The sequence below is a fragment of the Miniopterus natalensis genome, chromosome 9 (genome assembly GCF_054644295.1).
Source record: "Miniopterus natalensis isolate mMinNat1 chromosome 9, mMinNat1.hap1, whole genome shotgun sequence".
Lineage (NCBI taxonomy): Eukaryota > Metazoa > Chordata > Mammalia > Chiroptera > Miniopteridae > Miniopterus > Miniopterus natalensis.
The window spans coordinates 38927587-38951963 of record NC_142089.1 but is presented as its reverse complement, the minus strand read 5'-3'; the positions used below and the strand labels follow the sequence as shown (position 1 = coordinate 38951963).

The following is a 24377-nucleotide window of genomic DNA, read 5'->3' as shown; positions in this document are numbered from 1 at the left end:
TACAAACAGTAAGAAGAGTGGTATTTTTTTATATTGTTGTAAATCTATTATTTGGCTTAAAAGTGGACAGTTGGAGTCTCTTCTTTCTGCATTCAGTCTGTTGAGATATGTCATTTTAGTTAAAATATATGAAAGAAATCTTGCCTCATACAGTTGGAAAAGGGGAGAGGTATTTGAATAGCCTTTCCAGATAATTTAGAATATCCTTCTTTGATACTACACTAAAATTAGACAAATGATAGTGTCTTAAAGGTTAGTTGCAATGTGAAATCTGAAGCCATATCAAAGAACTTTTCATAATACATTACACTTAAATGAATTGGTTTATCCTCCCCTTTAAAGATCTTTTACCCATGTGTGATTTTGTAACGCCATGCAGTGCCCATTTAGAAAACATTGGTTCAATGAGTTATGTAGATCTTCCAAATGGGGACACATTTAATTATATAATATAGAAAAATCATATTCATTAATAGCATCTTAATTAAAGCTCTTCAGTAAAGATTGGGAAGCTGTCAAGTTCATGGTGGTGGCTAAATGTTTTCGCAAATTTAAATTTTTTCTTGGACGCTCAAATTTTATTATTGCCAATTAATATAATTTCCTGTTTACTTAATATGGCAGGCTCATTTTGTTCATTTTCAAGAATATTCAAGAATAACTAACCATGGCTTGACTGTCAATCATTCAAGCACAAAGGTGACCAGTTCAGCTCACAACTCAAAATGCTTTTCTTTGTGACAACCATAGTACTTCAGCAGTTAGCAGGAGTGCTTATGTGTACTTCCCATTTCAACGTAGGGAATATTAGAACACATACTCACGGGTCAAGATTTAATTTAGTAATTTTTACTACTTCATTAGAGATGGTCTTAAGTGCAACTGGCTTTTTAAAGGAAACCACAAGTGCATGGTGGTGGCTATGACTTCTAATACAATCTGTTAGTTACCACTGTATTGACTTGTGCTAAGGCCCCAGCAGTCTTACCTACCATCGCTTTTGCACAATCAGGATGGGCAAACTGTGGTTCAGAGGACGTAAAGACCTATCCCAGACCTATCCCAGCTAACAGAAGGCGAAGCCAGGATTTGGACTCCACGCTTAGTGCTCTTTCCATCACACTCCATAGCTGCCCTTCTATTGTGTATGTAATAGGTTCAATTTCAAATCCACTTGTTTATGACTTAAGAGAAGTTGTTTTAATCCAACTTGTTTATGACAAAGAAAAAAAGTTGCTTTGATATACGTATGAAGTAAGTGGTGTCGGTATGTCATCATTTCACATTGCTTTGATACAAGAATGAAGGAAGTCATGCCAGGATGTCATCATTCTACATCTGTTGTCCTTGATAAGCAGTCAGCAGCAAAGCGGCGGAGGGCCCCCTGGGGGCGCATGGATAAGAGCATGTGGAGAAGCAACCATGGCAAGGGGACTTGTAGACTATAAATACTGAGAGGCTGTGAGGCCTGCTTGAAAGTTTTGGTTTGGGCAAAACCTAAAATCTCCCTGTAGACCCTTGGGGCATTTGCTCCTGTCTTGGCAAGGCACTACATGCAGACAGTGGTGATAAACCCTGCAGAGACCTGGTGAGAGATGAGCAGCCCACCAACACTGGCGTCTTTGTTCCCCAGCAACGTGCTCTAGCAGCAGGGAACTTTGATGTTTACGCTGGCCACCCGAAATCAGCTCTTTGATTGGTTGCCTACTCTTCCCAGTGCCACCTCCTACAAAAAGGTGCATCTCATATTAAACTTGAGCTTTATTCCTTCACCCCTCCTTGCCTGGAACAAGAGTGTAATTAATCGGCCATTTGTTTGGAGTATGTTATTTCTTTATTTTGCTCATTAAGAGATATTATCCTGTATGTATTGGCTTGTAAAATTATTATAATCCCCACAGCAAACCTGTGCTAAATAAATTGTGGGCAAAGACAATTGAGCATAACTTTTGCTGCCTCTCACAAAACAAAAACAAAACACCTTCTTGGCCCCTCTGGGTCCTGGTCTAGTGCGAGGCTCTCAGAACAAAATGGTTTAGTCCTGAGAACCATAGGCCAGAGAGGGGCTTGTATGGCCTGTTTTCTATTTCTGAATAAGCAGCCTGGGGTTTGGGAGTAATCTTAAGTGATTGTGGTAGATCTGGGAAAAGCTTGGGACTCAATAAAAAGAGATTTGATATTTTTATAAGGTAGGAAAACGAAATGACAGCATTCTTTCAGTGCCACCATCTTCTCCATTCCCTATAGAAAGTGATGATCACAGCTAACATTTTTTGAGCATTTATGAGGTACCAGACACCATTCAAAGCACCTTGCACACATTCATTTATTTAATCTTGAAAACAATCCTCTGAGTTAGACACTATCATTACCATCACTTTTGAGAAAAGGAAATGAGATGAAGAGGGGTTAAGTAATTGCCCAAAGTCATGCAGCTAGAAAGTGGCAGAGCCAGGACGCAGACCCAGACCCTTAGACACAAAAGACCATACTGTCAACCAATGCACCGTTTAAACCCAGACTTCAGTCTTTCATTGTCCCCCACCACTTCTAACCAGGACTACAGAACAGTCTTGCTCTTTTTATGAGGCCTTCCAGCACGTGACAATACCCACTGGTCCCGAGAACAACTAAATCACTACTAGTTACATATGACGTAACTGGAAGTCATCATCGAGAACCAGCTTTTTAAATACAGCTCAGGCAGCGTTCATACTGACGCTTAATCAACCTAAAAAGTGAACTGCGAGAAAAAAGAAGTTTATGAGCTCTCTGGGAATTGAGACTCTATTTCCTCTTTTTTTTTCCTTTTTGTATTTCCCTCAGCACTCCATGTGTTATTGTGAACTTCATAGGCATTTAATAAATGCTGGTTGATTAAGTAAATGGAAGGCTCAAGTGTATTTTGGGCAAATGAGCTTCGGCAACACCCCATTTATTACTTACTCGTTTGACAAGACGTCACATCCACAAATCCCTCCCAACATTTATTACTTAATTTTCAAAGTGCCCTCCCACTCTCCTCAGGGAGAGAGGCGGGGCCAAGACTTATATTCCTGCTTTGACAGGTGAGAGAAACTGAGATATAAAGAGTTTAACAGCCCTTTGCCGTGGCAACCCAGCCAGGGAGCCAGGGAGCCAGTCACAATTAGGCTCAGGGCCTGGGCCTCGGCATCAAACAGGAACAAGCCAGAATCCTAGTCTCCTGCAGGACCGACCCTTTTCAGAAGAGGGAGGAGGCTCCCGGCATGAAATAAAATGCTTAGCTAAACATAAAGGAAGGCTGCCAAACACAGTTAGGTCATCACATTTGACTCCGAGAGAACATTCTGTTCACGCTATCAACCTGCATTCACTTTCAGCGCACTTCACCATAAATACTTCTGACTCACTATCTCGGGAAATATTTTTTATCTTAATAAACTCAATGCAAAACGTAATCTAAATCGGCTTGCGCATTCTTGAGTCTGAGCCACAAGCTGTATTTAATAAAAATCAGTGGAAATAGCAGGGGACTTCTGAATAACCACAGTTTGTTATCTGACATGGGGCTGCTGGGAAGTCCCGAACACACGGGAAGCAGGTCAGTAGGCTGAAGGTATGGAGAGAGCCTGAGGCCATTGGATGACCCCTCTTGCTGGACCCTAGTTCCCACTGGAGGCACTATTCGTGATAACTGATGCAGCGTGGCCGTGAGAACAGAGTTCTGGAGTTGGACTGCTTGGCTTTGTATCTGTATCTGAGTACCATCTCTCACTTGCTGTTATTTAACATCTCCAAGTCCCAGTTTCCTCAACTGCAAAATGAGGTTAATAATTCTAAGTACCCAGTAGTGTTATTGTGGGGGTTAAATAGGATAGCTCATCTCTGGAACTCCAAAAGCATTCACTACAAGGAGCTATCATAAGCTAGAGCCAGAAATTCTCAACCCTCACTGAACATCACTATCACCTGGGGAATAAAAACCTGAACAAAATACTGATACCTGAGTCTCAACCCTAGAGACTGTAATTTAATTATCCTGGGTACAGTTCAGGTATAATCACTTTTTAAGACAGCCCTCAAATGATTCTCCTGAACAGTCAACAAGAGAACACTTGGCTACAGTCATCACGGCTAACATTTCCCAACCACCCATTCTTGCCTGGAGTCCTGCTGAGCCGAGCTTCTACTGCTCAAAAATCTCTAGTCGATTCTCCACTACAATCCCCATTGTTCAGAAGAAACTAAGACTGACATTAAGCATGTTGCCTAAGGTCATATTAGTGATAAATGAATAGTGGAACCTCGTCTCCAATCCAAACTTCTGCCTTGAACTCCCCAGTTTCAAACCTATGCCCTCACCCAGGTAGAGAGATGGCGTGATGAAGATAAGCATTTTCTGGCTGGACAAAGCTGCCGTAGTCCACTGGCACTGTATAAACATCAAAAAGAAAAGAAATCCTGTGCTGGGCTGGGTCCTGGCCTAACACATTTTCTTGAGAGCTCAAGTACTAATGTGTCAAGCTGAGCTCGGGTTGATGACCTCTGAGTAACAAGAGTGGGTTTAAAGAGTGTCCACAGGACCAAAGACAACAAACAGTCAATAACACATCTCCTTTTTGCGGAGGAAACGCACATATATCAGAAACAGTTCGGCAAATGTGCACTTAGAGCAAACCTCCCTATAAATCGGGACTAATGGGAAAAGACAGCTGTCTTTGTAGGTTTTTCCTTAGGAAGCACAATAAGGCCACATAGCAACTCAAAGGAGTTTAAGAAAACTTTGCTACCTAGAGACTTGTTTCAATGAATAGGCCATTTTTACAAGTAGGCCGATTGTATGTAAATAGACCCTTAAAAGCTCAGGAAAACTACTTTTTCCTCCTAAGCAGTTAAGACCTACAGAGTGGCTGACCTCCAACGTTTAGATGGCTTTGAGTCGCAGATATGATTAATAAAGGCAGGAGAAGGGAACAAGTGTGTTGAACACTGACTCCATCACTTTATGCATATTACTGAATTTTAGCCTTTCTAGAAACCCTGTATGTGCAGAGGCATTTCTAACCCCATTTTAAGGAAGATACCCAGACTTATAGAGGTTTTAGAATAGTCAGGCTCATTGTGGCTGGGGCTGGAGCCAGTTCTATCGGACACACACTCCCAACCTGTCCCTTCTCAACCTACTATTCCATACCCTGCTGTCATTAAGAACTTCCACTATTGACTCCCCTGAATCTACCCAGATTATCTTTACCAACCCATATTTCTACTCTAAGAGCAGGGTATCGAATTGGATCACTGGCAACTGCCAACAAGGTTACTCAGGGACTTTTTTCCTAGTTATAAACTTTTGCGACTTATTTCAGTATCCAATTTATTTTAATATTTTTTTCAACCGTTTTTATTATTTGGGGGTATCATTTTGTTACTTCATGTTTATCACTGTGTGCATGTTTCATTTAAATTTAGTAATAATACGAATACAGCAGTCTCCTCTGATCCATGGTTTTCCTTTCCATAGCCTCAGTTACTTGTGGTTAACTACAGTCTGAAAAAATTAAATGAAAAATGACAGAAATAAACAACTCACAAATTTTAAATTGTGCACCATTCTGAATAGTGGGATGAAATCTCATGCCATCCCGCTCTGTCCCACCCAAGACAGGAATCACTCCTTTGTACAGTGCATCCATGCTGTATATGTGCGACCCCCATACCCTGCTAGTCACTTAGCCTTGGTTATCAGATAGACTGTTGCAGTGTCACAGTGCTTGCGTTCAAGTCACCCTTATTTTACTGAATAATGGCCCCAAAGCACAAGAGTAGTGGTGCTGGTGATGCAGGTATGTTAAAAAGAAACCGTAAAGTGCTCCCTTTAAGTGAAAAGCTATGCAGGTTATAGGAAAAAGTGTAGTATATATAAGGTCCAGTGCTATTGTAGTTTCAGGCATCCATATATTGGAACATACCCTCCATGGATAAGGGAGGATTACTGTAGTTAGAAATTATGAGCAGAAACATTCTTACCCATCAGAATAATGACTTGATTTTGACATAATCAAATTCTTGCAAATAAAATTCAAAAGGACGCAAATTGGCTTGAAAATTGGTCCCTGTATCTTAGAGAAATATTTCCAATCTTGTTTCTGACTCCCCTGATCTTCACCTAACCTAACTTTATAATGGGAAATTTTTTTTAACTAACCCCCCATCTTCAGCTGAATGCTAAGATGATAAGCCCATAGGCCTATGAGGTCTTCAGATACAGGGTAGGTAGATCTACATTTGAAGGAGTCACTTCCCAGCCCTGGAAAATCAGACCAAATAATACCAGCAAAAGCACCAGCTAGTACTTTGCTTCATTATAACTTAGTAAGGTTCTAACTTAAAAACAACAAAAAAGCAAAGCTTCTGACCCTTGGGCTTAGGCCCTGCATGCTACACTGCAACCTGAAAACGGCATTCTCCTTCGCTACGGTTGAGTTATAAACCTTTGTAAAATGCTGACAGACCTTAACTATAGCGGGACAGGATGAGTGGGTTCGCGTAATGAACTTTTAAATGACTGGAGATAATATCTAGAAGGCCAAGTCTGAGATACATTTCTGGTTTGGGCTGTGGGCCAATGCAAACAGAACACATCATAAGTCATCACTGTGATTTCAATACTGTGGACAGGAGACGCCTCAGCGTCAGCATAATGCGTGATACTCGCTAGGGAAGCCTGTGGATGCTTCTGCCTCATGCAAAGGTAACAGTGTGATTTCAGCCCTGCTGGGGAGCCCAGCGAGAGGAAGACCCATGCCACATTCAGGGCCTTCAAAGAAGAAGTCACTGTATTTTCACTATGCTGGCCTGACGCTGTGAGGCAGCAGCTTGTCCAGTCATAACAAATTCTCAAGTGTTTGATGCTCTAAGTGGAGCCCAGTGGCTTTCAAAAGACAAGTTTGCCATTCTGGCCAAGGAATTTCTATTCCTATAGGAACCATACAGTTCCACCGTCTCAGTTTTCTAGTCACATCTTAACTGAACAGGGCCCCAATCCCTTTGTGTGCCAATCAGCATTCCAGCTCGATCCCACCAACCCCGACATTCCAGTTTCAGGTTTTCCCAGAATATAAACTTCAGGGAACATGAAAGGGCTCACAAACCATTCTTTCCTCTCATCTCCATTCATTGTGCAAGAATTGTATTTCAAAATTTAAAAGAATCCTCTGACTTGGCCACACCTCAGATTTCCTATTAGCAGGACAATGCATGGAAGAAGTCTTTTGTCAACTGAATATTCTCTGTTATGGATGGAATGGGTTTTGTCCTCAAATTTTGAACCAAAGTCCTCTACTGGTTTTTCAAGAAAACAGAAAGGTACTAAACAATCTGGAGATGAAAACTGAAACGGATACTGTTTTCCTAGCAGCAAGAGGCAACAATCAAACACACAAGACTGGGACCAGGTCTTTTTCATTGTTATAGCACCTTAAACCTAACACAGGTTTACTGTGAATAGGTGTGTAAAATGTTTAATGAATTAAGGAACAAATGGGTTGAAGTGCCTGTGCTCAAGGATCTCTCATCCTGGCTATGAAATCAAATATACAAAGGAAAAATCAGAGTGTGATCTGAGTACTTAGGGTGACAGGGGACCCGAGAGGAGGGAAACGGAGCCCGCTTCTGAGCATGGGGTGGCAGGGAAGGACTTCCAAAGGAGGTGACACTTAGCGATCAGTGGGATTTTTGAAAAGGAGGAGATACGGTCTTTATCCCTCAGGAGCCCCTTAAGATCTTGAAGAAAGGAAGAGATATTCCAGAATCTAACTTGAAAGTACAAGTCAGAGTGAGAGTAAAAGCTAAGTGTGTGGTCAAGAGGTTGAGTGTTGAAGGAGCTGGGGAGCGAGATCAAAACGGGCGGGCCAGGGTTACTGCGCAGTGGCGCTGAGGGCCCCGCAGTCCTCTGCCTTTTATCAGGAGAGTGGGCAAGACCCAGAGCAGAGTGGAGAGGGAGAGAAAGCCCAGACTTCCTGTGCTCTTGCTGCAGTGCACAGGCATTTGGGGGAGGGGGGACAGCGAGGAGTGGGGAACAGAAGAGTAAGAAACTCCACCTGTGCAGGCCCTGGGACGGGCCGAGCCGGAGCTGAGCTTCAGGACGGGTGAGTGAGCCAGCGGGGCAGGGGGCACAGAGCTGTGAGGCGCCCTGGCGGTGCAAGCAGGGGAGGGGGCGGGTGGGGAGAATGGGGAGCTTTACACAGGATGCCAGGGTTTTCTTGTGCAACCTGGCAAGGAGTCTGGCCAGGCCTTCAGAGGAACAGAAACCGAGACTAGAAAGCTGCTGGGAATGAGGTCAGGACCATCCCTCCACCCCCAATCTCTCGTTTTTTCTATGAATCTGCTTAAATCTCCTCTTTGCAAACCAAATTTATTGAGTTCTCTGCATTCGCAGCAGAGGATGATCATTCTATGGCCCCCAAGTTGATCTCACGGCACTACTAGCAGCTTGCAAAGACTGACTGGCTGTCTCTGAGTCCCAGTTCCAAATTCCCAGGAAAGAGACTCTGGCTGACCCAGTGTGGGTCAGGCATCCACCCCAGGTCCAATCAGCCCTCCTCAGAGGGACAGGGTTACATATAAACACGGCTGCTAAAGGCCCATCACATGGGTCATGGGAGCAGTTATTAGCCAGCAGGGGGTTATTGTAAAGCAGGCAGCCTCCCTGAAAGGTGTCTACTACAAAGTCCAAGAAAATGAAATAACCATTGCATAGCTTATTGATAAGGATGACAATTCTATAACTTAAGCTCCATCTTCATGTGCACTAAAATCCTTTCCAAAGCCACTCTAGAAACTGATGAATTTCAGAAAAAAAGAATTTTCACTCTCATCTAGGTCCTGCACAGTTATCATTGTTTTTTAGAGCCTAAGGTTAGTCCTGTGAACATCATGACAATGCTGGCTCGCGAGGGCACCTCAAACTCTGGTTGCCAGACCATGCTAGAGGGGCTCCTTTCTAGCCACTTTATCAAAAGATTTGATTTGAGGAACATAAACAAATGTCTCCACTGAACTCCCACACCAATTACTGAAAGCTACTGAGGATTTGGGTATCACTTTAGAAGCCACTCTGTTTATGGATGGCCCAGCAAGAGAATCAAGTCAAACTATTCGAGTCTACAGAAAGGTAGGTGCCTCAAGATTAATGCTATTGAATAAAGGAAAAGCAGTTATTTTTGACATTTTGACAATCACTTTAGGGTCTGGTTCTTATTAGCCCCATTTCTGCCTTTTAAAAGGTTTCCTTTCTTTCTTAAAAATTTTTCTTTCTTTCTTTTTTTTGTACCAAAAATGTCAGGAAATTTGGAACAGAAACACGATAAAACACATCCACCAACCCTCTGATCTATCAATCTTCCAAATAAACAAAAATACTTAGAGAAGGCTAGAAGAAGGCACGTCTTGGTAGTTACCTGGTAGCAGTTGCTGTATTAGTCATTACCTCGAGATTGCTTTTTGGGAACCGGAGTAGAATAGAGAGAACAGGAAAGTGTGGAATGTGTGTGTGTGTGTGTGTGTGTGTGTGTAAGAGAGAAAGAGAACTCGATAACTCATTTTGGCTATTTATGCTTTAAAATCTTACAGATGCCAACAGGACACCCTCTTGCATATCTTCACTCCAATCATTCCATTTTGCAAGCTGCATTATTCACAAATGAGACATTCAAGAAACACCAATTCTGAAATAAAAACGTGCACACCACCAGTGGAAAAGCAAACAAAAGCAGCTAATGTACTGTAGCTAAAAAAATTTTCAAACAAAGTGGCAGTAATTTACTGCCCTTGCTCTTAGCTGGACCCCACGAACATAATCAGAACCCCCAGGACTGATGGGAAAGTGTGATTTACAGTAAGTCTCAGGATAATAAAAGAAAATGAAAAAACCAATTGCGCATGAACATGAAAGCTGTATTTCTTCCACTTTCAGCAACCGAGTCAAATTTCCAGCCAGGATTTCAGGGTGAAACTTAGAAGTCCCTCAAGAAGCAAGCTATGAGCCAACCAGCATCCCCGCTTGGACACTGCCCCAGCCGCTTGAATGACATAACTAATATTTGGAGATGACAGTGATTAGAAAGACGCACACTACGCCATCTGTTTGCATAGTAGTCAAGAGGTAGGCAGACCTGGATTTGAGTCCTGGCTATGTCACTTCCAATCTAGCCTCCTCCAGCAAATTATTTAACATCTCCAAGCTCTGGTCATACCTGCTGAGTAGGATTGGTAGGTTGATTAAATGAGATAAAGTATCTATAGCCCTTGGGAGGCTATTTAGTACATGCTAGTCTCAATTAATTATAAATAATATACTTTGTTAAGTGAGTTAGTTTAGTTAAGGCACTTAGAATAGTACCTGTTACATAGTAAAGTCCTATATGAGTGTATGTCAGTATTATTACTATACAATAAAACCTCAGTTAATCAGAATTTAGACAATGGGGTGGCTAAGTTAATTTATTTTCATAGTTAAAAACCTTCTCCAAACCACTACACTGTTCAAAGTTATTGAAAATTCTTCTAAAATATATCAGTCTAGCCCTGGCTGGTGTGGCTCAGTTAGTTGGGTGTTGTCCTGTGCACCGAGAGGTCACGGGTTCGATTCACGATAGGGCACATGCCTAGGTTGAGGGTTCAATCCCCGCCGGGGTGGGTAGGGGAGGCAACCAATCGATGTTTCTCTCTCTCTATCCCTCTCCCTTCTTCTCTCTCTAAAATCAGTGGAAACATACCCTCAGATGAGAATTTAAAAATAATAAAATAAAATATGGTAATCTACTTTCCAGGGTTAGTAAGAATATTAAGTATCAACTTAAAACTTTTTACAAAGGTGGAGCCTGCTTGGCTCCAAGAACAGAAATTAGAAGCCCTGGGTTCTAATGACAACTCTTCTGTCTGTCAGCTGTGTAACACTGGGCCTCAGTTTCCTCATCTGTAACATAAAGATAAGGATGCCCGTCATGCCCTTCTCATGATAGTTTTGGTAACTATCAAACACAATCATGCATGTGAAGTTGCTTTAAAAATAAAAAGTGCAAGGCAAATAAAAGATAGTATAAATTTATTTCTGTTCTTAAGGATATCATAGCACGTTCCTAGACATGCATATACATAAGGATATGGAAATTCCAGGTTGTACCAAAGATATTGCTTTCTTTATTGTGGTAAAACATACATAACATAAAATCTATCATTTTTAAGTGTACAGTCCAGTGGCATTAAGTACATTCACAGTGGGCAACCATCACCACCATCGATCCACAGAAACTTTTCATCTTCCCAAACTAAGATTTAGTATCATTCAACAACTCCCATTCTCCCGTCACCCCAGCCCCGCCAACCACCCTTCTACTTTGTCTCTATCCATCTGACGATTCAAGGTACTTCATATAAGTGGAGTCATATAGGATATTGCTTTTTCAATTAATCCCTTATTTATCTTCTTACCTTTTCTGTCTTTGGTTTTAAAAGTTCAGTACAGAAAACAATGGCAGGCAATTCATTGAGGATTTCATTTTGTGGGTTCCAGATCCTTGAGGTTTTCTTACAGAACTGTAAGGAAAAGACCCACCACCCTGATAGCAACCTCCAAGCCCTCAGGGCGCTGATTCCTCAGCCTGGCCTTCATTGCAAATTTGGAAGACTTTTTGGAAGCTGTGCTATTTAAGGCTATGCAATGAGGACCAGGGAATGGGCCTGGTGCCAGCTCTCCTACAAGAGGACTGTTTGATATTGAGTGGAACCTTCTCTGAGTCATGTCACTTAAGCTTGAGGCCAACTGCGTTAAATGATCCCACGGCAGAGTCAACTTCATATTCATGTTTTGATGGCATTCCTCCTTCACAAGATACTCACAAATATCATTCTCTCCCTCTCCCCATCTCCATCTCCACCCAATTTGTACAATAAAAATGGAAGAAGAGGAGGGTACCCATGATATACTTTCTGGGAAAACAAAGTAGGGCAAAAAAACCCCCACAAAACCCTGAAAAAACAAACAAACCAAAAGGAAAACTGAACTGGTTTTAGATATTCCTGGCAGGTCATTTGGTGATTCATCTCTCCTCTGTCCGGTGGGGGGAGGGTGGGGGAACAGAGTCGAGAGGAGTTTCATAGCACATGCCAAAATGTTATTTAAAACACACACACACACCCAGGAGCGAAGACTTTGCTCAAATTCAAGGCAATGACTTCACAACTGGAAAGAGAGATAATGAATTAAATAAACCATATGAATTGAGAAGATAGAGATCCTGGATCATTTTTCATGATCTCTAAGTTAACACCAATGTGTGCACCAGCTCCAGGATCCTAAGGCCCTGCTGAGTACAAAAAGCAGCGCAGCCAAGCATAAGATGCCGCAGACGAAAAGAGTTATGGATTTGGAACGAGCAACCATCCTTATCATCCAGGAACTTCGCAACTTGGATGCGTTTTATATGAGGAGACGCTTCTGGGCTGATAAGAGCCTGGCTGGGGAAGAAGAACGAGAGGATCCAAATTCCTGCAGAGGAGACACTTTCACACAGGAATTACCAAAGGAAAATGGCAGCCGCTTCAGAGCGCTGGCCGCCTGCCCCAGGGCTGACCCTGGGCGCTGGGAGCTCCGTCCGCAGGGACCCACCTTCCGCATGAGTTCTAATCAGGGCGGCGGGACTAAGTGCCCCATCCATCTGACTTCTAGAGTCAGGTGACAACTTATGCGTACTATCGCTTTTCCCCCCAGATAGAGTAGCTCTTGTTTGAAAAATATAGCCCCTGTTGGCTAGGATCAAGTCAATTTTATTAGTATGGATATTTCCAAAACTGTGTCCTCCAAACAGTTTCATAAATGTGAACTAATGAGATCAACAACACATAAAATACCGTGATAATAATTTGTAGTACTCTTAATTAAGAGTTTTATGATATATTTCTTTCCCAAAAAGATGACAGAAGATAGGCTGTATAGGTCTATTCCCATTAAACTGATGTCAGAGACTGAAAATTTCTGAGTCATAGGACTTTAGAGATAGAAAAAACTGAAATATTAGCTACACCAACACCCCAGCACATTCCTCGTACAGTATAGCATTTCTGAGAAAGGTCAGGCAGGCTGAAGAGGGAGATTGCGTCCTCATGAAGGAACAGGCGAAGGAGACAGACTATGTGAAATTACACCAGGTCTTTGGCCCTTTGGAATTTTGGTTTTCTCATCTATAAAAGGGGGAACTATGTTATAAGATTATGTGGGGGTAAAAATAATGTGTGTAGAGCAGCACTGTTTAGCTCTTGGTTATCAGCAAATGTTAATTTTCTTTCTCTTTTAGTTTTCTTTTTACGATTTTTTAGAAAATTGATTTCAGAGAGAGGAAGGGAGAGGGAAAGAGAGATAGGAACATCAATGATGAGAGAGAATCTTTGATCCGCTGCCTCCTGCACGACCCCTGCTGGAGATTGAGCTGGAAACCTGGGCATGTGCCCTGACTGGGAACCAAACCGTGACCTCTTAGTCCATAGGTCAGTGCTCAACCACTTAGCTACACTGGCTGGGCTAATGATAGGAATTCTGGAATTCCTATTTCACAAATGATCAAAATGGGGCTCAAAGAGGTTTAATTTACCCAAGGCCATACTTATAGCTACTGAGCACTAGAGCACAAAGTCGGGCCAACATGATGACAAAGTCCAAGGAACAGCCTTCCTCCACTCTCTGAGAGGCAGACATGGCAGAAAGAATGAGAATGAAAACCAGTTGGCTCAGTATAAGAAAGACCAATCTAACCTTAGGACTTCTCAAAGACAAAAATAGGTTAGCCTTGTGTAATGACACTAAACAAAGTGTTAATGTAGAAGTTTGCTAATTAGAAAAAAAGCATTAATATAGAACCACTTATGAAGCTTTTGGAAGCAGTGACATATCACCTAGAAAGTTGGACTGTATGACCTCTAAAGGTCATTCAGCTTAGAGATACAGGAGACCCTCTAGGTCCACCTCCCCTCAAGAGAGATGAGCAGCTGAGACCCATCTTCCTAATACAAGTCTCCTGGAGACCTTAGCTTTCCTGAAACAAGAGTTTCAACTGATCCAGGACCCAAACCATTTAGCTGGATTTTGCAGTGATCTTTCAAGATTTCCCCAGGCCTTTCCCAAGTCTCTTGGCAGGATGAGGGCTGCTGAGAACTGAGAAGACACTGTCGAGCAGGTTGACGTAGCAAAAGAGGGATGGGCTACAGGGGGCAACTTCAACTCGATTCAGAATGCTTCTGTTACTCAGCACCAAAGTGGCACTAATTTCAAGGCCAGCATCTCAAGGTGTGCCTGGGATTTACCTGTTATCTGGGCCCAAAGTTTTATTAGACTGTCATGATCAGCCTGGTTCCCACTAAGAATCAATCATTAGCAGAGAGATGCTTATCACCAACGGAAAGGCTTTCCGAGCTCTTGTCTTCAGTGTGGCTGCACTATTAAAAGTTTTCCAGCCTGGATGGGTGGCTCAGTTGGTTGGAGTGTCATTTTGTACATTGGAAGGTTGAGGGTTTGATTCCTGGTCAGGGCACATACCTAGGTGGCGGGTTCAATACCAGCTGGGTGTGTGCTAAAGGCGGCCAATGATGTTTCTCTCTCTTCTCTCTCTCTCTCTCTCTCTCTCTCTCTCTCTCTCTCTCTCAATGAACATATCCTCAGGTGAGGATTATATATATAGGATAGTTACTGAAGAAAGTGTGGAAATTAGAGGGGAAAAAACACAAATTTTTAAAAGGCACCTAAGGGTAATTAAGAATATCCATCTTCCAGAGGAGATATTCTATAAGCTAAAAAGCTTACAACCCCATTCTTTCTTTCCTCCCTATAAACATGGATTGTTATTTTAGAAGTGTAGTTATTGAGAATACGGACTATGTAGTCAGAAAAACCTGAACTTGAATCCTGACTCTACCCTTTAGTAATTGAGTTACTTTACCTCTCTAAGCTTGTTTTCCTGGTTTGAAATGAACATAATAATACCTCCCTCCCAGGGTTTTATAGCACATAAATTGGGATAGTATTGTGAGTAAAGTGCCTGGTACAGAACCTGGGACAGAATGAACATTCAGGAAGTATTAGCTATAACAGTACTTCCTACACAGGGATGTCCTAACTCCATCAAAAAGTGAGGTTCATGAGAAAAAAATTTTGTGTTTTCACCATTGTATCTTTAGTATAATGCCTGGCACACATTTGGCACTCAATAAGTACCAAATGTGTGAATGAGTGAATATAAGTGTTGGGAAAAGAACTGAAGTTAGAGACCTGGGAAGGCTCTCCAGGAAAACATAGCTTTTTGAGTTCAAAAAACAAATAAAAGCCATAGATAAAAAGTTCTTGCAAGCCAAGGTGAGTTCTACACAACCATATTCCAGTGGCTGGAGTTGGTAAGGTCTGATCAAAGCCCAATGGAATCCTTTGCAGAAAATGAGTTACTCTTAGTTGCAGCAATGGGGGGCAGAGCTAGGAGCCCTCTGGAGCATGTGGGGAGTTGAACTTCCTAAGCAGCTGGACCAGCTAAAGCTCGGAGCATTTGTTAAAACAAATGAAGCATTTGATGGAATAAACCCAGGCAAAGAGACATTTAAGCATAGGGCCTTGACAGGATCTGCCCTGAAGTAATATCGCTTGGAACTAAAGAGATGATTAGTGAGCTTCTCATGGCCCTACAGGAAATCTTGCCTGGCACAGGAATGCAAAAATTTCCAACCTTGTCTAAGAGCAGTTTCCCCACACTCCGCTGCCTCCTAATGATGTCTGTAATGGGTTGCAGAGCTCACTGCCTGCTCGAGGCCCCACTGCCTTCCTCCTATTGTGGGTCCTTACCCCAAATAAGGGACTTGTCTTGTTTGTGGCCTAACTTCCCCTGCAAGCTCGGGAGGGCTAAAACGGAGTTGTAGGTGTAAGCTCCCAGGAAACAAACCAGAGAAAATGAAGGGCTGACCCCTACCTCAGATGGCTATTAGCTGGGCCTAGCTAGGGAAGCTGTGAGGATCCTTTGTTCCAGGGTCACGATCTGTTTTCAAACAGGTATGTTTACATACTTCTTTAAAGCATCCACCACTCATGTTCCTCACACAGGCCAAGTTAGCCATTTGCAGAACACCCTAGGGCCTTGTGCCTCAAAGCTGAATGCTCCACTGAGGGGCACACAGGGGAGGGGATTGGACGGCTGATGTGAGGGGCTGATGCCAGGAGCTGGAGCTGGAGCTGGAGTGAGTGGCTGCAAAGACCACGAATGGAGAGGCTCTCTCTCCACCCCTTCCTGCTGCCCCATGGCAAACTCCTCCCCTTTGAGCAGGCTTTGAACAATCAAGATTGACTACAAAGGCTCAGTTTCCTTCTCTTTTTGACAGAATCCCATAGCCCTCATCTTGCATGTTCCTTTCCCTAAAGCCAACAGGCTGGTTAAGTAAACAGGATCAACCGAGAGTCCTAGAGTCAGCAGCTTGATGGAAGGGGAACTGATTTCCACGCCACGTGCTTCTATGCTGCGTTCCAGGCAAAGGCACCAGGAATTTCTTAGTTATGGACAGAAAGCAGTCATAGCAGAGCTGGCCAGAACCTCCCCTGCTTTTCTGTCAAGAGGTGTTCTTCTCACTACTTCCAGGTCTAGACCAGATTCTTTTTTTTTTTTTTTAATTGCTATAAAAGAAAAGGAAACTAACTTTGGATGATCAGGAAAAGCTTATCCGAAGAGATGACAATTGCATCCAGTCCTGAAGGAGGGGACAGGCAACAGAAGAGGATTCTGGGTAGAAAGAACCACATATCAAAATGCCCCTGGTCAGGAAAGGGCCTGGCTTGCTGCAGGAACCTAAAGGAAGCTAGTGTGGCCGATGAAGAGCCTACAGGGGACAACAGTGCAAGGTGAGGTTTGAGAGACGGAGACAATGCTGGATCTTGAGGGCCTAGGATTTCCTGACTTGTCCTGTGGTTCCACTGCTGTCTTGGGTAAGCATTATAAACGTATAATCCCTCAGGGCTTTGGATTTGTGACCTACAAAATTTTTCTCCACAGAAGGGAGGTTGAAATACTGCCTTTCACTGAATTAATGATCAGGTTATAATCAGTAACGACAATCCGTTATACATAAAGTACTTTATATATTTTTAAGCATTATACACATATGAGAACTTCTCATGCTGCAAGGAGGAAACACAGGTTGGGAGATTTACCTGAGGCTCCAGCTGTTGTTTCATTAGAGTAGCACCTTTGAATAGAAATATAATAGCAGTAACATGCATGACGTTAAACTGTTTAGTAGCCCCATTTAAAAGAATCAGGCAGGGGCGAAGGCCTGGGGGTGAGGCAAACGCAGGGTGGAGGGGATCAATGCGGGGGGAAAAGGGGACATCTGTAATACTTTCAACAATAAAGATAAATTTTTAAAAATAAAGAAATAAAAGAATCAGGCAAAATTGATTTTAATAATAGATTTCACATAATTCGATATGAGCAAAATTATAACATGTAATCAATAGAAAAGTTATTACTAAGTTATTTTTAAGTCCTTTTTTCATATCAAGCCTTTGGAATCCAGTTTTTGCTGTACATTTACACTAGTCTCATTTTTGAACTGACTACATTTCAATTGCTCAACAGCCTCAGGTGGCTAGTGGCTGCTGTACTGGACCATGAAGCACTGAAGCTTCATAATGGTCGTGGAGCTGAGTTGAGACTAGAATATAAACTCCTTCTTAAGTGCTCTTTCACCAGACCGTACTACCCTCTCCTTGGGAATAAGAAGGGGCTGGGCCAAGAGAACTACCCACAGTGAGCACCTATCTGGGCTAGAGACTGTAAAGTCACTTCACATTTTATCCAGCCCTTATGACAACCCTTTAGAGTGAATTTCACTTCCCCCATTTCTCATAGGAGGTTATAGAGGTTCCAGGTGCTTTTGTTGCTGATAGTGGCAGGACAATGTCATTCCTTTAAAGAAAGTGACTCTGCCTGGGCCGGCGTGGCTCAGTGGTTGAGCATCAACCTATGAACCAGGAGGTCATGGTTTGATTCCCGGTCACATGCCTGGGTTGTGGGCTCTATCCCCAGTGGGGGGCATGCAGGAGGCAGCCGATTGATGTTGTGCTCTCACATCGATGTTTCTCTCACTCTCCCTTCCTTTCTCTCTAAAAATCAATAAAAATATTCTTTTAAATAAATAATAAAAATTTAAAAGCCAGCGCAAAAATCCCCCCCAAATCTGGTCTGTCAGTACAGAGAACTATTTGCAGTTGGAAGCAGGCCTCCTTATTTTTTTAAAGCAGTAGGCTCCCTCCCTTTCTGCTACCTAGGGGTACAATTTCCAGTCCTTTCTCCAAAAGAAACATTTGGCTTTCTACAGAGAACCTCTGAGACCTCATGTGACTGAAAATGGAAGAAGGGAAAGAGGCCCTCATTACACCCCACCCCAAACCCCCCTGGGGAAGCTGAGGTTGGGCCCCTGTAGATCCATTTGCTTTAGGAGGCACTAGGTTCTGAAGCATTTGTTTCAGAAATTACCCCCCTGTCCCATCAATAGTAGCTTTCAACGGCCCTTCCCAGGTGGTCTTGTCTCTTTTAAATTTCATTTCCTGTTGGAAAGGTAACTGTTTAGTGCCACTGACAGGACTGGGTTAACAGAAAACCAGGACCTGAGTGAGGCTGAGGAGCCAGGGTAGGATTGATAGGTAGAACAGAATAGTCAAGCGAAGAGAGAGGTGTTCAAGAATCTCACGTGATGGGTTTCATTTTTACTGCTTCTCCATGTGGGAGAAATTGCCCCACAGGAGCAGGGGATGTAACGGAAGGGAGACAGTGTCAACGGCTGTCATGCTGGATTTGGCCTGAGGCCTTTGTGGGAATCCTGGCACTGCCCTTCACCAGCTGTGCCCCACAGCCAAGCCCTTTAACCCACATGAGCCTCAGTCACCTATTTGTTCTACTGCACAGGGTGGTGTGAACTCAAATTATGTGTGCAGCATGCTTCGCAAGTGCCTCACACCTGGCAGGGACTCACTCGCAGTAGCTGTGAACCGGCACAGGTGGTATTTGAACCCATACAATCTAACACCACGTTTTCTACTACACACCGGACGTTGTGCAATACGAGCATGCCCACAGGTAGACAGCCCCTGACTTTAAAGAGGCAGGCACAAGATAGATCATTTCAATGCAGCGTGCTAAAGACTCTAATCAAGACAGACAGAGAGAGATAAGGCGCCCCATGCATAAAGTATTTGGGGGCACTGTTGACAGCACAGTCAATGGGGTTGATGAAAGAATTCCTTAATTGTCTGTCTCGCCTCTAGAATTCGAGGTCCCACTAAGCAGGAGCACTGCCTGCCTTCTTCAGCACTGTGTCCATTAAGAGCACTGTGGGGAAAAGGGGGTGAGCGAGCATCTAAGGTGATGCTTAAGAAAAGGAGTTAGCCAAGTGTAGAACAGGGTTAAAGATGTCGAGTCAGAAGGAACTGCATGAACAAATGCATATCCCTAAAGATATCTTTAGGAAATTAAGAGGCAGGTGGTTGAAACAAAGGGAGTACAAGCTATGGAGTATAGGGGTGAAGTGAGAGGAGTCGACAGGGGTAAGGCTGTGGAAAAGCATGTTTACCAGGCCAAGAAGTACAGCGCCTGTGCAGGTGAACACTCCCCTGTGTAAGACCAGAGTGGGTAGCGAGTGGCTGAACATGGGCTGATTTAACAGGACCTGAAATTCCTACTCCAAGCCTAAAATATGCTTTCCTTACAAGCCTGCCAAAGTACCTATGATTTTTATTTTTTATTATCAAGCCCAAAGTAATAACCATTAACCAAAACCAGCTGTTACTTCTTATTCTCCAATTAGTTTATCAGATTTGCCAGAACAATTTTCACAGCAACCATACGAGGTAGTTACTTTTATTATCTCATCTGACAAATGAGAAGACCAAAGCACAGACAGGTTGAGTGGCTTGCCCAAAGTCACACAGTATGCAGATGGTAGAGTCAGGATGGAAACTCAGTGGCCTTGGCTCCAGAGCCATTCTCTTAACCACCATATTATTTCGAATTTATCTTCTAGTTCACCATTTAGCTCATCGGCTGAATGCAACCACTGGTTTAACCCATTTGATGAATTTTTCATGTCTATAACTTTTTAAATTCTAGAATTTCTACTTAGTTCTTTTAAAATGCCTACTTTTTGGTCATATTATCCTGTACTTGTCCTATGGTTTTTATTCCCTCTTTCACCATGAAACATTTTCTAACATATCTGCACTCAAATTTGTCTATCGTCTTAGTTTCTAAGATATGAATTTCTCCACATGTTTTAGCTGCTGGCTCTCACTAATGGTGGCATTTTTTCTCTCTTGCATGTACTGTAATATTTAAAAGTAAACTTAACAGCAGGAGTTTGCTGCTGTTGTTTCGATTTTTTTTAATTTTGTTTTTGGTGGGAGACCCACATGCATTGAGATGCTGAGACATTTTTATGACCCACTTTTAGGTTGTCCCCTGTCAGTGCCTCACAGTTTAATTCTAGACCAAGTTTTTATACTGTCTTCTTGGCTTATGGCTTGTGTACTACACGAGAGGAACCCCAACGCCATACTTATGTTTAGCGTAGGTTTGGTTTGGATTTCTCATGGGTGATCCCTATGACCCAGGGTGGCTGATAGACTTCCATTCCAGAACCTCAGCAGAATCTTTCTTGTTTCACGCGCAGGTCAGTCATCCCTCACTGAAAACTAGCTATGCAGGAGGTTGTTTGCTATGGCTTCAGCTCTCATCCCCATGGGGTACTGAAATTCCAGCCCCTAAGAAGCATGTATCATTCCCATATTTTCATAGGACCTTTTGTTTAATTCCTTCTCACTGGTCACTGCTCCATTATTGAGCTTGCTCGTCCTTTCTAGCACCTGGATTTCTACTTTTTACACACCAGTCTGGTAATGGATTTTTTTTTCCCTGCTGTATATTTCCACCAGCATCTCTCTGTAATTGGTGGAAATATCCCTTGATAACCTAGTCTGTCAAACTGACCAGGAGCTTATGATTAAGCCTTTAGATATCAGTCTTTCCCTCTTGGAGGACAGAGAACTTTGTCCAATTTATCTTTTGATCCTAATTTTTCAGACAGTACCCAGACCAGAGTAGGAAGCAACAGAGGTTTGATGAATGAATCAGTAAATTCATCAGCTTTCTCTTTGATTCTAAGTGGGAATTAAAGACCACACAACAATTACCTTCTAGAGAAAGAAGAGAGCAAGAATCCACAGAAAGCCATCCATGCTCTCTGGAAGGCCATGCTGAACAAACAAAAAAGTCTGAGGCCTGCCTGAGTTCAGCCCTTTGGCAAGTAGTTTCATTACTCCTGACACTACTTCTTTCTTGAAGGGCAACCACAGCTAATTACGGGCCAGTCTAGCAGCAGAACTGTGAAGGCTGGCAGGCTAGGTTCGTCACCGTGGCTCTGCTGCCTTTCAGCTCACACTGATGTCCTTTTATAGCCATCACTGGAACCTGATCAATAGCACGTAGTATGCAATAATGTCATTTTTCTTACTGCTGACATAAGGAGCTGACCCATTAAGTTCACATTCTTGAGAGCACCCAGCACAGCGCTGACACAGAGTAGGTACTGAGTTAACGTTTAGTGTGCTTTAGCTCTTCTTTTCCATTAAAAACAGTTCATAAATATTTGTTGAAAATCTACTTCCTCCTAGGCACTAGGCTTGGTGCTAAAGATGGGGAAGAATAACATGCAGTCCCTGTTTTAATCCTCGATTAGAAAAAAGTGTCCAGATCAAATCTAACAATAACTTTTCCTAAATGTCCCTTGATTTAAGGTGAACAGACATCTCACCTCATCCCACCACCCTAAAATACTAAAAAGTATAACCAGCAAAATAACTCTGCCTAGGACTGTTTTGTAAAGTTAATGCTTTTTTTCTTTAATTGATTTTTAGAGAGAGAGGAACAAAGAGGGAGAGAGAGAAGCACTGATGTGATGTGAGAATGAAACATCAATCTGTAACCTCCTGTATGCCCCCTACTGGGGATTGAACCCACAGTCCTGGCATGTGCCCAGACCAGAAGTGGACAGGATGATGCCACACTGAGCCACACTGGCCAGGGATAAAAGGCAATTTTTGATGATGACTTTTGAGCTCCTTTTATTGTTATAATTCCAGAACCTAGAATCATGCCTGAACTAAAGTAGAAACTCAACGCGTCTGTTGAATGTGTCTGCACACATACATGTAGATGTGGCCCATCTACCTCTCTGTCCCCAGATATGGTGTGGCCCATCATTCCACACGTATTTACTGAGGATTTCCTGTGAATAGCAGTCTGTCTGAGATGTTGGGATGGAGACAAAAACAAACAAAAAAAAATAGGACGGATATCTTATCTGCGAGGAATTTCCAGGTTTAAAGGCAAGATGTCTAGGTATGTAAATCACCATGATATGATATAGAAAATATGCAAAGAGAAGAACAGAGGAGAGGGCTGTGGGACTGCCAAAAGATAGGCCACGTCCTGCTGAGGGGTTAGGTAAGACTATGGCTAATAGACTTTATGCTCAGACTTGAAGGAGAAGTAATTTGCGGCCCTGTGGAAGGGAGAGAATGGGTATTGGCATGGAAGGGAGGGCAATTCAGGTGGAAAGGATGGCTGCGACAAAAGCAAAGGCGCAGAAAAGCACAGGCTACTATATAGAAAGAAATACAAATCTGGCTGGAAATGCATAAAGAGGCATAAAGGAGACTAAAGAGAAATAAGGCTGGAAAGGTAATATTAGGCAGTTGCAGGGGCTTTAAATGTGTCCTGATCTACCATTCAGGGACATAGGCTCTCCATAGAGTAGCCGGTACTTAGCATGTGGCGAGGCTTAATTAATACTACAACAATCTCATAGTAGGAACCTGCTCCCCGCGTGCACGGAGGAAGCTGCCGTCGGTGTGCACAGGCGACTACAAACACTCCAAATACTCCGCCCTGAGCCCTGCAAGCGTATCCAATGCGCACTGCAAAAGGTCACCCAGCAAACGGCTCTGATCAACCCGGGCTCAGGCGGAATCAAATCCCCTAAATAAGATCCACTAGATGCAGTGTCAGGAAGGTCAGAAACAACCCTATTTCACATCTTGAAGCATTTTCACCATGTGGAACATTTTAGGGAAAGAAGGGAAAGGAAAGAGAGAGAGAGAGAGAGAAAAAAAAAACACCTCTCCAGAAATAATAGAATTCCAAGTCATTAAATGTTAAATGATCGCAAAGTAAGCAGGGAATTTACTTTGGCCCCCACCCCTTTCCAGTGATCTAAAAAGCAGTTGATTTCAAAGTAGGCCTTGCCAGGGTTCGAAACGGAGTTTCCCGCCTCCCTCCGCCTCCCCAGCGCGTCCCCACTGTGTACCTTTGTCCAGCTCACTTGACACGTTCCATGATGAGGTAGGCACTAACTCAGCAGTGACTGACAACTCTGTTTCTGAAAAGAAAAAGAAGGGAGGGGAGAGAGACAAGGGCAATATTAACCACAGTAACTTATGGGCTGTTAGAAGCATTACAGGAGATTTCCAGCGGCCCTGCCTTCTGAGAGCAACCACTGCCGTTCCACAGCTTATTAAACAGAACGGTCGCTCTCCTGGCCAGGCAGAGGCGCCTGCATTAGAGAGGCTATCCAGATGAACAGTCTGTAGGCCAGATCTGAGGATTTTTTCTTTGAAACACAGACTTAAAAATTAAAATACAAATATTTCATTAATGAAAAACCAAATCTGCAGACATGATCAACCGTCATCGAACATAAATTCTTCCATTTCTTGTTAGAAGACCAGTCTTGGACGGATATATTTAATAGTCTTCCCATGAAAAATAAGAACAATATTGCTTTTGCTGCTGATTTCATGCATGTTTGTGAGTTGATAGCATTTGTAGTCATAGAGAAACCCATTTCTCTATATTGAAACTTTCAGTCAAGACAAATGAAAGTATTTGAATATAGAGAGTCATCTGTGGTTAAATGAACTTAAAAGATAATTTTCAAAACCACCATAAATTGAAGCCAATATGCAAATCAACAATTTAAAGGTCATAATATACTATGAAGATTTTAAAAATTTTCACTCAATAACTAATAATACAAATGATAATTGTGTTGTTTTTGAAAATTTAAGCCATTCTATTAGCACATTTTCATAGGATGGCACTAATCTCCCTTTAGGTGATGTCCACACACACACACACACACACACACACACACACACACAGAGTCACTATATTACAAAACTTTAGCGCTGTGCAGGACCTCAGAGAGACCGGAGCCCAGGTTATTTGATATATGGCATCCATGCCCAAGTTCCCCTTCCTTCA

General features: G+C 42.8%; 1 protein-coding gene across 1 annotated transcript in view; it reads right to left on the bottom strand.

Moving 5' to 3' along the window:
* ROR1 (ROR family WNT receptor 1) overlaps positions 1-23584 on the bottom strand; it is a 141920-nt gene extending 118336 nt beyond the window's left edge. Inside the window, exon 1 of the mRNA XM_016208418.2 lies at positions 23422-23584. Coding sequence (XP_016063904.2) covers positions 23422-23569 — 148 coding nt within the window. The 5' untranslated portion in view covers positions 23570-23584. The remainder of the gene's footprint in view (positions 1-23421) is intronic.
* Between the last annotated feature and the right edge of the window lie 793 nt (positions 23585-24377).